The sequence below is a fragment of the Balaenoptera borealis genome, assembly GCF_965194805.1.
Source record: "Balaenoptera borealis genome assembly, chromosome: 7".
NCBI lineage: Eukaryota > Metazoa > Chordata > Mammalia > Artiodactyla > Balaenopteridae > Balaenoptera > Balaenoptera borealis.
Genome location: NC_138864.1, coordinates 71,107,117 through 71,122,650, shown reverse-complemented (window position 1 = coordinate 71,122,650; position 15,534 = coordinate 71,107,117). Strand labels below are relative to the sequence as shown.

Genomic DNA, 15,534 nt, shown 5'->3' with positions numbered 1-15,534 from the left:
ACCTAGGTCTTCTGTGATGGTGTGGTGGAGACACTAACTCAGCACCATCCACCACTTTTCCAACACCCTTTGGGTGCAGTGTTTTAAAATCCTGGCTACATAATAGATCATGTAGGGAGATTTTATAGAATACCAGTTCCTGAACTTCACCTGGGGCGCGGGCGGGTTTGTGGGGGGGGTCAGATACCACTCTTCTAATACACCTTCCTCCCCTGCAGAGGTGGAAAATAGAACCTAAACTTCCACAACTCTTGAAGCCACAGTACAGGAGGTGATTTTGTGTCTCAAATCAGAAGTGCTTGAGCAAGAGTAAATTTGAAACCTTGAAAAAAGAGGCAGTATAGCAAGCATCTGCTCTGCTAGTTTGGCTGCAGGCATGGCTCTGGATCCTACAGTTCTTATGATTCCTTGAGCTCTGGGTCTTATTTATTGTGGCCAAAATTATCTACACTCCTACCTATGATGCACGAGTTTCCCTGTATTCTTAACTTCCCATCCACACTTGACAATACTGAGCCTTTTAATTTTGCTAGCCTAATAGGTATAAAGTAATTTAAGAGTGCTGTTTTAATTGGTACTTCTCTGATAACTAAAGATTCTGAGCTTTTCATGTGCTTTATTTTTTTCCCTTCTTCTGCAAATTGCCTCTTCACACTATTTGCCTGTTATTCCTTGGGGTTACTATCTCCACTTTGTTATTCTCAAGAGTTCCTAATATATTCTACTTATTAATATTTTGTCAATTTAACATTGCAAATAATTCTCATTCTGATATTCATCTATTATCTTTGTCAGTGGTGTCCTGCACTGAATGGAAATCCTTAATTTCGATGATTCATTCAATCAACTTTCTTGTTTTAGGGTTTATATTTTTGAAACTTTGTTTCAGAAGTCCTTCCCTATTCTTAGGTCATGAAGATACTCTCCTATGTTGTCTCCTATTAACTCTAAAGGTTATAGAGTTGCTCCTTGGTTGGTAGTTACCTAGTGATGGCAGGTAGGACATAATTTTATGTCCTTCCATAGTGTGAGTCGGTTCTCCCACTTCCATTTCCTAAACAAACATCCTTACCCTATTAATTGGTGCTGCTAATTTTATCTTATTTGAATTCCCCAGACAGAAATACGTTTCTGAGATCTCTGTTCTATTCCATTGGTCTATTTGGTTTTTTCTTGCACAAATACTAAACTGTTTTTATTATTAGATCTATCCCTGCCCTTCACTTTTATTTTCTGAAGTTGTTCTTAGCTTTTCCATATGCATGAAAAATCTATTGTGAGATACATTGTATATACCTGAGTGTATAAAAAATATATACACAGTTGTAGAATAATTATAAAGAAATATCAATGCAAACCACCATCCAAGTCAGGAAACATAACAGTGCTAGTACTCCAGAAGTTTCCCTATGTATCTTACCCTGACCACAAACAACCCCCGCCTTCCCTAGAGGAAACCACTACCCTAACTTTTGTGATAACCATCATCTTCCTCTTCTCTCTAATGTAACCACCTAAGCATGCATCCCCCAACAACATTGTTTAATTTTGCCCTTTTTGGAATTCCACCCAAATAAAATCACCCCACGTGTATTAATTTTGATTTTCTTTAGCTCAACATCATTTGTGAAATTCATCCATGTTGTTGCAAATAGCTCTAGTTGTGGTATACATTGCTGTATACTATTTCATTGTATGAATTTACTACAATGTGTTTATCCACTTCAACTTTATTAACACTTGATTATCTCTAGTATTTAGTTTCTTTCAGTGTGAAAATTTTTTATTACAAACTCAATTTCTTTAACGGTAATAGAATTATAATGATTTACAAACTCTTCTTCAGTCAGTTTAAGGAACTATGATAGAGGATACTGGCTACCTACCCAAATCCTTCCTCTCTGGGCATAAGGCTCCCCAGCTAAACTAAATTTCCCAGCTTCCCTTCCAATTAGGTGTCACCATACGACTATGCTGTTATTAATAGAATGTCAGTAGGAGTGCCGTTTCCAGGTTGGGTCTGAAGATGTTTGGCCTGTCTCCTCACACTCTCTTTCCCTTTTCTATGGGATGGAATCCAATATAATGGAATCCAGTATGATGATTGATCATGAAGATGTTAATGCTCTGCAGAATACATGCTCCTTCGTGAAAACTCCTAGACCCCTGGAGTACCACAAGGATCAGAGTTTTCATATTTATCTGTCTCAGGGACAGTCATTTGAGATCTCTGACGTGAAAGAGATTATAAATACTTTTTAAAATTAGGAAGCGTGTATATAACACTGGCGTATAACAAGTACTGTTCTAAATTTTACATATCCTAACTCTTTTAATCCTCTTACCGACCCTAAGTGCTAGTTACTCTTACTACCTCAATTTTGAAGAAGAGAAAACTGAGACTCAGAGAAGGCCAGAGTTGCACGGTTAGTAAGTAACTGAATTGGGATTCAAATCCAGAAAATTGGGCTCCGCAATCTGTGCTCTCACCCACTATGACGTATTATCTTTTAGTAATTCTATATTTTTTAAGCCACTAAATAAGAGATCACTTTGTTACAACAGCTTAGCATGACCTTAAAAATATAGGAATTTGAACCTAGAAGTGGCTCTAAAAGTAACCTTAAATATGTGGTTAGAGTTGAAGAAACATCACAGGCTACAAAGCTGGAGATTCTTGTAATGTTCCTCGCAAAAATATTTAATAAAACCATTTCCTGCAGTAACTTGAAAGACCGGCCATTTCCCCAGAGACCAACCAGAATGTTCATATGTAAAGGTTGGTTGTTCCTTAATGTTTTTAGTAGAGGACAGTAATAAAATTATGTGCTCAGGTAAGAACTAGCAGGCCTAAAGCAGAGGCTATAGAGAAGGTCTAGAAATTTGGTTCTGTGCCCCAACACCAGGAAGTAAAATTGCTACAGCTCATAGCATTTCCTAAATGCCTCCCAGTCAGGAAAGCCAAGGGAGCCAGCCCTGTGGGAGATTATATTGCCTCCTTTTACCTATTCCTTCAGATGGCCTCAAAGGAGACAGCATTTGAATGAGGGAGAGAGAAGTGGGTAGACATGGAAACCGGGAAGTAAAGTAGGCTAAAAAACTATGCTCCAAAAAGAAATCTGAATGTTGTTGCTGGCACATGGCAATTACTGGAAACAAATAGATGCAGAAGCTTATCAGATTTCTAAGACACTTACATTTCAAAAGCAACCAAAACTCTGGCCTGGAAATGTCCTCAGATTCTCAAACCTACACCTATAAGAAGAAGGCTATTAAAATTACACAGTCTTTCCAAGACTCAATTTAGATGTGGCCTTATAGTGTAATGTACCAGAAAGAATTCTGAAAGGGCAAAATTTGGATTCAAAGAGGACATGGGAAAATACACCACTGCCAAGACAAGTAACCACCTCATTTCCTCCCTGGTGGAATAATATCATTGTTATGGACCAGCGACTACTGAGTATATTCTATTCTTCTTCTTCGTCTTCTTTTTTTTTAACTAGGAGTGTTTATTATTAGTTATTCTGCTCATACTCAACCATTGTAATTGGATGTATTGTGGGGACAATCATTTTATTTTCTAAGCTGCCTCATGCAGCCAAATCTGGACCTAATGCAGAGGTCCAAACATCACCCAGAGATCCTGTGCTTTGAGCTGGATGCAGAAATTGCATGGAATTTGGGGTTATATTTCTTGGTGAGGGAACTAATGTGTAAGAGAAGGGTGCAGATGGATATTTGTTGGCCAAAAGGTGGACTGTGGCACAGACCACTAATTGTTCACTAAAATTTATTCTTTTTTTCCTCCTTGAACATATGTCTCTCCAGTCATATTACATCATCCATTTTTCTTTGCAGTTAGTTAGGTACAGCCATGTGATTAGTTTTTACCATTGGTAAGGGAGTAGAAATAATGACTACCATTCCTGGTTCTAGGCCTTAAGACATGGGGTATTTCTCCCTGACATCCTCCAACCTCTTTCTCCTTCCAGTTTGATGAAATACAGACATGGGGGTGACCTACCTTCCACCATGCAGATAACTATAGTAACCTAGGCAATGGTGCAGCAATAAGATGAAGCTATTGCTGCTCAAGATACACTCTCTATGCAACTCCCCATTGCTTTGTGTCCTGGAGGCTTTCTGGGCTCCATTAATAGCTCCCTGCCTTCTGGATTCTAGTTGGGAGGGTGGAAGGGGAGTTCAGTCAAGATATTTATTCCCTCTGCTGTCTCTGCTGAGTTGTCATAGGTTAGCTGCCTCTTTCTACCAATGACCAGAGCATCTATTGGGAGAGTCTCCACTTTATCTACTCTCTTCTGGTTCTAGTAACTGCTTCTACCCCTTGTTCCTTCAAACCTAGGGTTGGAAAGAGTCCCTGGACTCCCCCCACCCCAGCCCCCCGCCCACAATCTCTCTCACTCCATTGCTAACAATGGAGTGCTGTACTTTTTCTTGTTAGTTTCTTTTTCACATTCCCACCATTGTGTCAATAGTCCCCTGAAAGAACTTCTCTCAACAGCCCTGTTTGAGTGTGCTTTCTCTTTCCTGCAAAATTCCGATCAGTGATCTCTCTGGATGACCCCATCAAGGGAAGCTGCCTCATCAATCACTCTCCTGAAAACTGCAAAATAAAAGAGAAATAGATCATCCTTTTTTTTTAAGGCATTGTACGTTTTGTTTTGTATGTTACAGTAGGTCAGCCTTACCCCAATTAATAGAGTGTTATATTTTTTTCTAGGAGTTTGTTCTTTTCATAAAAATTTCACATTTGTTGGCACAAAGTGGTTCATTAACCCCTCTTTTTATCTCTCTATTATCTATAGCATCTACATGTCTTATTTTCATTTCTGACATTGGATAATTGAGTCATTCTTTTTTCTTCGCAAGTCTCACCAGGTGTGTATTAGTTTTTATTAATCTTTTTAAAGAATGAACTTTTGGCTTTTGTTTAATCTCTGCATTATATGTGGTTTTCTGTTTCATTTTTGACTATCATTACAAATTACTCCAGAACTTAGCATCTTAAAACAATCAGAAACTTTTATCACGATGCAGTTTTTTGTAAGCAAAATAGAAATGGAAGTGTTTTTGTATAACCTAGCCTTGACACTCACACATCACATCTAGAATATCCTACTGATTACACAGATCAGCCATATTTGATGTAGAAGGGAACTGTGCAAGAGAATGAATACCAGAAATTAAGGATCATTGGGGGCCATCTTGGAGCTGTCTACCACATTGGTTTTTGCACTTATCTTTACTATTTTCTTTCCTGAACTCAACCACCTCCTCTTCATCACCCTAGTATCCCTACCTGCATCTCTGACAATTTAAACAGAAAGACTGGGGAAGAAAAGACAAGGAATCATCAAAATGCAGCATCTATTGTGAGGGGCAATCCCTCTCCCTCCCAAGCCAAGTGAGGGAAGAGGCTCAAGATAATCACATAAAGATTGGAAGTGCCTACAAGAAGGGAAGCTCCAGAGCTTTGTAACTTTCCAGGCCCTCACTGTGAAAGGACGTATTGGTCCCTGGCAATGAGATCCCCCAAATCTCTCTGGGAGTTTTATCATGAAGCCTTTCCTAAATTGGCCTGGGAAGAAGCCAGGGCAAATTCTTAGGAACACACCAGCCTCTAAATACTCTTATTCTTCTCATCTCTGAATCTCCATGTCCCCCCTAGTCTGGTAAACTTTATCTAATTTGTAGTTGTAAGGGTTAAGGACAGAAAATAAGACATATTTTCCGAAACCGGCTGTATACATGCTCTTAGTTATTTTTCTCTGTGTCCCCCTAATGGTTAGTCTTCTCAAAATTAAAATCTGAGAACTGACTATAACATTTTGCTGTGTCATTCATCCCCTAAAGCAATGGAAACTGCAATCCTACTGTCTAAATCAGAAAGGGTTACATGGGCTAAAAAGTAGAATTTTACCCAGCTACAAAACTTTTCAACAAAACTTACATCTAATTGAGCAAAATGACTTAGGAAATAAAAAGGTCACCCCAACACCCCATCCCCAGAGAGAAAAAAAAAAAATCAACCAACCACTCCCCAGCAAAAGTCACAAAAAAGGAAGGGGTTGGAGTGCTTGTGTATACTAAGTCCCGTTAATGATTTCCTAAAGGTTGTCCTGGTTTTTGACCAAGAAAGGGACACTTTTATTCATTCTCATCAAACTAAGGTTGACTTGGTCCTTAAGATAAGATTTCAATACAATACTGTTATTTATTTCAGATTCTTTAGGGCCAGGTCTATGGAATGTTGCTTAATAAGTGTTTATTGAATCAACCAGAAGAGCATGTTTAAAGCAGATGAGGATAACAGTCCTGAGGCCCCATCTCCTGGTTCAGAGCCAAGCTGATTACAACGCTTCAGATACAGATATCACTACAAATAAAGACCTGTTACAAAGATCAGATTAGCTCTGCCCTGCCTTGAGGTAGGCAGTGTGGTCTGTCTTTGTCAGATTTTCCAGAATCTGATTTCCTGTGTCTACATTGGGAGAATGCAAGTTCAAGGAGGAATTTGGGCAGTCACATGATGCCAACTCTTGCTTTTATCCATGGGCTGGGCACTTGATTGGCAGCTTGTGCCTTGTGCAATTGAGGGAAGAGAGGGGGAATTGTAAATATTTGAACATTAGCTTTTCTCCTGGTCTGGACTGCAGGAGGCTCAGAACATCACAGTTGCAGGAGGTTAATTTTGCCACACAGTTACCAAGGAGCCCTAGGTGAGCTGGACACCTCACTTACCACAGCTCACTCATTTTACTGTAGAAAGAATATTGGGGGTGGTAGATAAAAAGAATTAAGAGGTTTAGTCTCTTGTTGGACTGTCACTATCTTGACTTGCAGTTAGGTGAATATTACGTAATCTCTCTGCTTCTTCTATCCATGAGAAAAGCCGGACACATTTTTATTGGTGTGTCCAATAAAAATTTATTATTTAGTTATTTTTATTGTCATTTACTTATAGTTCGAGTTATCATATAATTAAGGGTTTACTTTTACCAAACATGTAGACTTTTTGGAATATCTGGACTCTAGAGCACACAGTACAGAGCTTTGTGAAATACGGTGCCTATGAGAAGCTTCCCCTGGTACACAGAAGCCACAGAGCTGCCCTGAAGCATTGAGCCATTGTTGGCATACTCAGTGCTTATCCTGGGCTTCTCAGACAAAGCATTCTGGATGCGAAGTACCTGTCAAGAAAGATCATTCATTAGTAGAGTATGAACAAACAGCCATCAGAGATGTTTTCCTTCCCAAATACTCCAGGAGTAATATGTTTCTCAGAAATCAGTAAGCTAAAATCCGTACATCTTCAATCTTTTCTTTTTCTTCTTCTGATGAAAGTATCAGTGTCCTAACGATATCTAGTCAGTCAGGTGGACTAGTGATCTCACATTAGCCAAATTCCTCAACAGATGGTCCACACAATTTTGATAGTTCGGACTTTATAGAGAGAGGTAAGAACCGTGAATGCTCTTATCTAATCTTGTTGCTCCCTCTGTGGAAAGGTTCTTGCCTTTGACTGGGCATACAGGATGAGGAGGGAAACATGGGACAAGATAATGAAGGGACAACCAGTTAGCCAGCCAACACAACCCAGAACCAGTAGATGGTAGTTTTCACAGCTGGACCCCTCCCTCAAGGAAGCATAAAGAATGCATACTTTGGAATTCGATCTGACACATCACTGCCTAGTACTGTTATTGATCCTCAGGATTTACACAGTTTAGTTTGCTCATCAGTAAATACGTAAGTGCTCAGGTTTCCAAATAGCCTGGATGAAGTTCACTCAAATAGGACATGATGTGAATTAAATTAGGATTTAATTTAGGATTAGGATTTCATGAGTCATGAGTCTATATCAACATCTCTTATTAAAATAGAATTTAGTTTTTTTTGTTTTTGTTCTTGTTTTATCTTGAGGAAGATCCTACAACTTTATCTCAGGTTTGTTACATGGAAATACTCAAGCTGGAATGTAGAAAACATTAGCCCCCACCAAAAATAAAGGGTGTCAGTGATTGTGAAGAAAGAAGTCTTATCTAAAATAAACAAATGATTAAACTTGAAAATGGAGATATGAAAAAGAGTCTAAACAATTTTCATATCATTCTATGGGTCGTATTTTCATTCTCTTAAAGCAGACATTGTTGTTGGGCATTTGTAGAAAAGCTATATGTATCACTTTGGGGGGCATATATCTGAGGCCAGGGTAGCTTAGGGTAACAATTCTTCAGGTTCTAATCTCAGGCTGGACTTTTGTTTCTTTTTATATTTTTTTGATGTTTTGGGGTGTTTTGTTTTGTTTTGTTTTTGGTTGTTGTTGTTTTTTGTCAAGAAATTGTTGACTAGGGAATTCTCTGGCAGTCCAGTGGTTAGGACTCCGTGCTTTCACTGGCGAGGACATGGGTTCAATCCCTGGTCAGGGAACTAAGATCCCACAAGCCATGCAGCAGAGCCAAAAACAAAACAAAGAAAGTTGTGACTAATATGTTAATAAAAGAAACAAATCTTTTTTTTTTTTTTTTTTTTAAACTAAAGAATAGCAATATTGGAAGCAGAATAACTGTACGTTCTACTTTACCCACTGGGCCAATTACCAGGGTGGGATTTGAGTCTCAATTTCCCAACTCCCCAAACCTAGATTCAAACATTCTCTTTGTTCAAACCTTACCTTCTCAATGAGGCATAGCCTAGTCTCCATACTTAATAAGACCTGCCATTCCTCTGTTTAGTAATCCTGATCCCTTTTACTGTTATGCTTTTTCTTCCCATAGAACTTACCATTTTCAAACTTACTAATTTACTTATTTCTTATGCTTATTGTTCATTGTCTTTCTCCCTCCCTAACAGCAGGGATCTTTGTATGTTTTGTTTTCTGATTATTTTCTAAGCATTAGAACAAAGTCTAGTACATTATAAGTGCTCAATAAATTTTTGTGAATAAATCTCTCATAGTATGTGTGCCAAGAATTTATACCTGTATTTAAATTCACTAGAGATTTTTTTATTCTTAAGCTCAATGCTATAGAAATTGCAATGCTTTATGCTATTGTTTCTAATGCCATATAAAATTCAATGGCATATGATATTATTTTAGAAGATATTTAAAATAACATCTTTAAAATGAGACATTCTTCAACACTATCATATATAATAGAACCTGCAGGCAAAATCTAATTTTTTTATGAGACTACAGTCGTTTAAACCCTTTCATGTGAGCTTCCTGTTGGGCAGTATGAAAGATGTTTCCATATATGACTTTCCCTTTGCCTAACTTTAGGGCCTGCTCAGAGCCTACATCCTGATTGGAACTATGATATGGGAATCTGGGTCAATATGAATAATCAAGCTCATATTTTCCCATGATTCTCAATAGCAAGTACAGCCTTTGCAAGGATAGGATATGCTGTTTAGCACTGATGTTAAACTGTCACCAGGTGACTTGAAGGGGTTAATGGGCTGTATCTCCCCATCCTGCCCCAAATCTTTACTCTTTCCATATGCAGAATTTGTTCAATTCTGGAACATCACATATGACCTGCTAACTTCTCCCAAGTCACCTCAACAAATTGTTTGTTCTTGCCGCTTTTCCCGTGAGCTTAGAGAAGTATAAGAACTTACTTCTGACCCTGGAGGATCCTCAGTATTATACATCAGCAGCTTGATGGCATTAGGATGGCATCCTGCCAAAATATCTCCCGTGTCAGGATCAACAGTTAAGTTATCCACTAAGGTGCCCAACTGGATTACCTTCCAACAAAGAGGAAGTAGTGAAGACATTGTTTTGACTTTCTTCCCTACCTCCTCCCTCCCACCAGCTCCTTCTGGATCCTGAAATTAGATTTTTGCTACTGAATTTTAGAAGTGCAAGCATAATCTCACCAACGTTCTTCTAAAATAGTCTCATTTCCTTCATTCAGGGAGCACATTCCGAGGTCAAGCTTGGGAGCTAATGTAATAGAACACGTTGTGTGGGAAGACAGGGCACTTTTACCTTGAGTTGAGTTAAATCCCAGTTGTCATGTTTTTTCATTACATGAATGTTCTTATCCAATACATCAGCTACATAGATATACCTTTGAAGTAAGTAACATTTACATTTAAGCAAGTAGTAATGAGAGATGATACTAACTTTTATTTTGGAGAAGAAGTATACAAATTCACAATAGCTCAAAGTGCCACTACAATGCCTTTCTAAACCACAGTAAAAGATAATGGACTGGTATTTTTAATACTCTTGAAGTGCTTTAAGTAAGCGTTGAATATGAGATATGACCATAAGGTAATGGAATTGGTGTTTCTAGATGACATATAGGCTCAGTCTCATCAGTTAGGAGTCACACTTTATTCTTTAAATTGAATGGAGGTAAGTGGACCTCTCATAAGTCCAATAGAGCCTATACTTCCAGAAACTCGTGCTTGAAAAGAAGTAGCAGATGATCATGAAACTCAATCACAATTATTTTTAAAAAGAGGAAGAATACTTAGCGCTGTTTTCCACAGGGATCATCTCTATTTATTATCTCACCTTTACATTTAATATTCATGGTACTCTTCTTCTTAAATAACCTTCCATTTTAAAAACACTTTAAAAGAGTGTTTCTCATAAAATTTTATGCTGCATAAAATAATGTCTTCTTATAGAAAATTCTGTTGTAGTATAACAGTAAGTCTGAAACGTATACAATCCCAATGCCCAATCTAAGTTGGGTCTTCCTCTCCAATAAGAATTTTTGGGTAACTGAACTTAGTATAAGTGATTAAAGACCTTCTAGCCTCATAAGGGGCAGAGGAATCATGCATTTATACTCTTTTTTAGTCACATAAGAATTTGGAACAAGTACCTCATATCCTTGAGTCAAAATCCCTCATTTTGTTGGGGGACCCTAAAGTGCAAGAGAGCAATGGTTGGCTTAAGATCACACATTTATTGTGAACCCTGGCCACGCTGGATCCCTCCACACATGTATTGACTACTTAAGCCTCAGGAAGTAAGCACTTCTTCAGGGAAGGAATCCATGAAAATGTCAAGGGTAAAGGGTTGGAATTTTTAAAAGAGCTTACTTCTTGTCTGGTGACATGGTGATCCCATTGGCAGAACTAAATCCTTTGGCGACCACTTTAACCTCTCTTGGACTGTAGAAAAGAATGTAAGTCCAGCGAAGATCCATGACCATCTCTAATAGTGCCAAGAAGAAGTTGGTAAAATAGTGGTCTCTCGTGGCATAGAACTGTTCCGCTCCGAGAACCACAATGTCATTCACACTAAAATGAAGAAGAAAAAAAAAAGGAAAGAGACGAGAGAGGAAAAGAAAAAACCCCATGGGCTATTTAAAATCACTAAATCTCAAAGACCAATAAATTCATCAGTTTGAAAAAGTATACATGAACTAGTATGGATTAAAGGATTCCACAGAAAGTACATGACTTTTCATTGCCCTGATGGATTTTCTTTTAGCCATTTATTATTTTCTCACTCCTCCCTTCCACAGAAATCAGCAAAAACAGACAAGTATACAAATAAACCTCAAATCTAAATCTGTTGACTTGCGACTGTTTTGTTTTTTTTTTTACAGGTGAAAGAGGGATTCTATAATTCCCAACATACTCTGAACCTGATAGAACAAATCTAGGTTTTTTAAAATTATTATTATTTTTCTTTAAACAATTGCCAAGACTGGAATCAAAGATAAATAGAAGGCACAACAGTTTTGCTCTGGTTTTGTGTTACTCAGATTTAAAAAATTTTTTTTTCTTTTTTTACAAATACAAATTAAACATGAAAAAACTCTACTTCAAAAAAAAATCTAACAGTTCCAGAAAAGCTTATCAGTTGCATTCTAGACATTTAAAACCTATCTCACAATTTAAATTTCAGTGGTAAAAACAGTAGGTTTTGGAACTGTTTGGTGATCGCGTATCCAAAGAAAAACTCCACTAACACCTTTTATTCAGTTTTTAACCATACCAGAGAGAATCTAAATTGTCAATTTTTCCAACGGCAATTTTTCCGCACCAGAAGGTAGTCCTGACTCTCAAAGAAGAGACAATTTGGGTTTTTCCTGCCTTCAAAATGTTTATCAAATCCTGTAATTCTCCCAGGATTTTGAAACATGTAGAAAATAAGTAAGAAATATTCCAATGAACGAAACATACCAAATGGCAGTAATAAGCAAGAAACATTCCTTTGGGGAAACTGTTAAAAAAAAATCCAGTCTGTATATGCAAGTAAAGCAGGGAAATGCAGTCTTTTTTTTTTTCTTCTTTAAAAATCCATTTTTCCTAAAATATCATTCCACAATATTGGAAGTGAAGGACTAAAATGGGGGGAGGGGGCGGGTAAGGAGCACACACCATTAACACAAAAAGTGAAATTGTACAAACTTAAGCAGTTTATGATAGACTAGGATCAGATTCCAAGATACCAAAGGTTGGCTGAAGAAATTCACCGTTCTGTGCTAGGGTTTGTACTGCTGCCTGAAGATCGGTGAAGAGCAATTCACTGCCTTGGAGCACTGCCCCTTCCCACTGCAAATCCTGGTTTCTGCACCATGCCTCCGCAGGGTGGGCCTCTCATCCCACCACCCAGCCCACCTCGAGGGCCTCCAGGTCCCTGCAGGTGGTTATCTCGGCAGTCTCCTTCCTGGGCGGCTCGAGTCTTCTTTTCTTCCACATTCAGATGGACCTCACCTCTGAACATGATGGGCCTGTGGCTAAGCACCTTCTGAACAGGCTCAGAATCATCAAACACAACGAACCCAAAATTGGGTAATTTCCCACTGTTGTTAATATGCAGCTCCACCATATTCCCCTAATTTTGAAAAAAATCTTTAAGCTCTGATCTGTCCACCTCATGAGCAGGTTGCTGATAAAGAGCTGGTCAGGGAGATCAGCTCGGTGCTTTGTGTCCTCCTAGAGGGGTGGGAGGGAGGCGCAAGAGGGAGGAGATATGGGGATATGTGTATATGTATAGCTGATTCACTTTGTTATAAAGCAGAAACTAACACACAACTGTAAGGCAATTATACCCCAATAAAGATGTTAAAAAAAAAAAAACTGAAGTAATGTATGTAGCTTCCGAGATGGGAGACTTTAAGAGGCAGTACAAGATCCACCATGCTTCCCTCACTCTTCCACAGTAACCAGCAACTTTTCTGATAAATGAGAGTGTGGTCCTCTCTTAGGGTTCTAAATGAGGACACCATAAAACTGACTCCCTGAATCACCTACATTGGATATGTAGCATGACTATGAAAACAAAACACAACTTTGTGGGTTTGAGCCATTAAAGATGCTAGGGTTTTTCTTTTCTATTATTGTAGCAAGATCCAGTTCATCCTGACCTTTATATTTTCTCTGCATAGGTGGGATTATGAGTGTTATTCTTTCTTATTTATGTTCTTCAATACCACTGAAATTTTTAAATGAACCAAGTCTCACTCTTACAACAATTGAAACAATCATTTCTATTTTGGAAAAGAAAAAAAGAGATGATGACTAGAAAAAAATGTAAAAAAAAAAAAGATTGAACCTGTGTGTGTGTGTGTGTGTGTGTGTGTGTGAAGCTTCTTTACTCAGCAGTTTTGTAAAATACACAATATTGTCAATAAAGTTAATGTGCCACCCTTTCTAGTGGCATTTATGATTTAAAAAATTTTTTATTCTATATTGGAGTATAGTTGATTAACAATGATGTGTTAGTTACAGGTGTACAGCAAAGTGATTCAGTTATATCCATACAAGTTTACATTAAATTTAGGAAAGAAAAATTTGGATGTATCAGGAAATACTTTGAGGTTTTGTTGTACAATGACTTTCCCAATGTTATTGGGCTACTTGTCTTTTAGGTCTCAGCTTGCGCAGTCCTTCTTCCAAAAAGTATTAACACCATAGATTAAGTTAAATTCCCTCATAATTTGTTCCATAGCACCTTGTTCTACCCTTTGAAATGCTTGGGTATGCGTTTATCAGGGTACCTCTCAAGGTCTTCTTTAGATCCTCAAAGCCGCACCTGCCCTATTCCAGCTGGCACTATTTCAACCAGCTCTGCATAGGATCTGACAGACTTTCCACAGTGTACCCTTATAGCGCCTTACCTCATGTCTGTTATAGGCCTCTTACTCCCATTTCCAGGCTTCCGTGTCAAATTCAAAGCACAGGATATCACCAGACTTGCCTTGCACATGGGTAAAAAGGTATGTGCAGGAATTAACACCCCTTGAGGCAAACCTCTGACTACTGAGAGATGGTGGGGGAGTGGATAAACTCCTCTTCCTTTCTTATCTTGGCCAGATTGTCTTGAAATGAGGTTTATGTTGCTTACTGGAGGGCAATCCCATGATTTCAAGCAGTCAGTTGCACTTAGCAGTAGCTGGCTTAACAATGCATTTGCTATAGACTCTCTCCCATATGAGTTTCCTGGTGCTGCTGTAACAAAGTACCACAAACTGGGTGGCTTAAGACAACACAAATTTACTGTCTCATAGTTCTGGAGGCCAGAAGTCTGAAATCAAATTGTTGACAGAGCCATGCTCCCTCTGAAGCTTCTACTGGTGGATCCTTCTTTGCCTCTTCTAGCTTCTGGTAGCCTCAGGCATTCCTTGGCTTGTAGATGCATCACTCCAATCTCACTTTCCATCTTCACATGCATTCTCCCTGTGTGTCCATCTGTCTTCTTATAAGGACATCAATCATATTGGATTAAGGGCACACTCAGCTCTAATACAGCCTCATCTTAACTAATTACATCTGTAAGGATCCTATTTCCACATAAGGTCATGTTCTGGGGTATCAGGGGTTAAAATTTCAACTTATCTTTTTGAGGAGACACAATTCAACCCATAACACTCCACTTTCCCTGCCTCAGGCTGGTGTCTGACTTCTGCATCCTGGGCTGGTACTCCCTAACCAAAGAGTTGTGTCTTGAGTTTTCCCTCAGGCTATGCTTTCTGAGGCACTCTTCCCACAAGGTGATGTTATTGCATTTGACCCTCACAATCACCTGGTAGGTAAGTCAGGCCTATGAGGGAATCCCCATTTTGCTGAGGAAAACTGAAGCACAGGTTAAGTGACTTGTCCACAGTTTCTCAGTCACCCAGCAGTGGCAGTCCTGGTCCCCACTGTGCCTCAGAACCCAGCACAGTGCATCATGGGAAAAGTCAACAACTTCAAGTTCTCTTACTTCTTCTGCCTCTCCTTTTGTTGCCCCCACATTCTATGGGGAGAAATCCAAATGTGTTGTTGAGAAAGAGAGCAAAGGAGAGAAGATGAACTTCCTTCCTTTTCTTTCCCTACTCTTCTACCTCATGGAAAGATTAACCTCTACGGTTTTAGAACCAGTCTTTCAGCGTTGAATCCATTTTATAAAAGATTCTTCATTGTTCGTTACAGGCTTGAAACAGGCAACGTAGCCAGTAAAAAACATACAATTTTTCTCAAAGATGTTCACCACAGTGATTAAGAGCCCAGCTTTGAATTCAGATGGGTCAAGGTTTACACCCTAGTTCT

The 15,534-nt window shown here is 38.7% G+C and overlaps 1 protein-coding gene across 2 annotated transcripts in view; it reads right to left on the bottom strand.

Moving 5' to 3' along the window:
• Nucleotides 1-6,218: 6,218 nt before the first annotated feature.
• The window catches only part of PON3 (paraoxonase 3), a 31,944-nt gene continuing 22,628 nt past the window's right edge, over nt 6,219-15,534 (bottom strand). Inside the window, exons 6-9 of one of the 2 annotated variants that reach the window (XM_082398544.1) lie at nt 11,092-11,292; nt 10,022-10,103; nt 9,649-9,777; nt 6,219-7,214 (exon numbers count right to left, since the gene is read on the bottom strand). In XM_082398544.1, coding sequence (XP_082254670.1) covers nt 7,056-7,214; nt 9,649-9,777; nt 10,022-10,103; nt 11,092-11,292 — 571 coding nt within the window. In that variant the 3' untranslated portion in view covers nt 6,219-7,055. The remainder of the gene's footprint in view (nt 7,215-9,648; nt 9,778-10,021; nt 10,104-11,091; nt 11,293-15,534) is intronic. The other variant, XM_082398545.1, reaches the window with a different exon arrangement.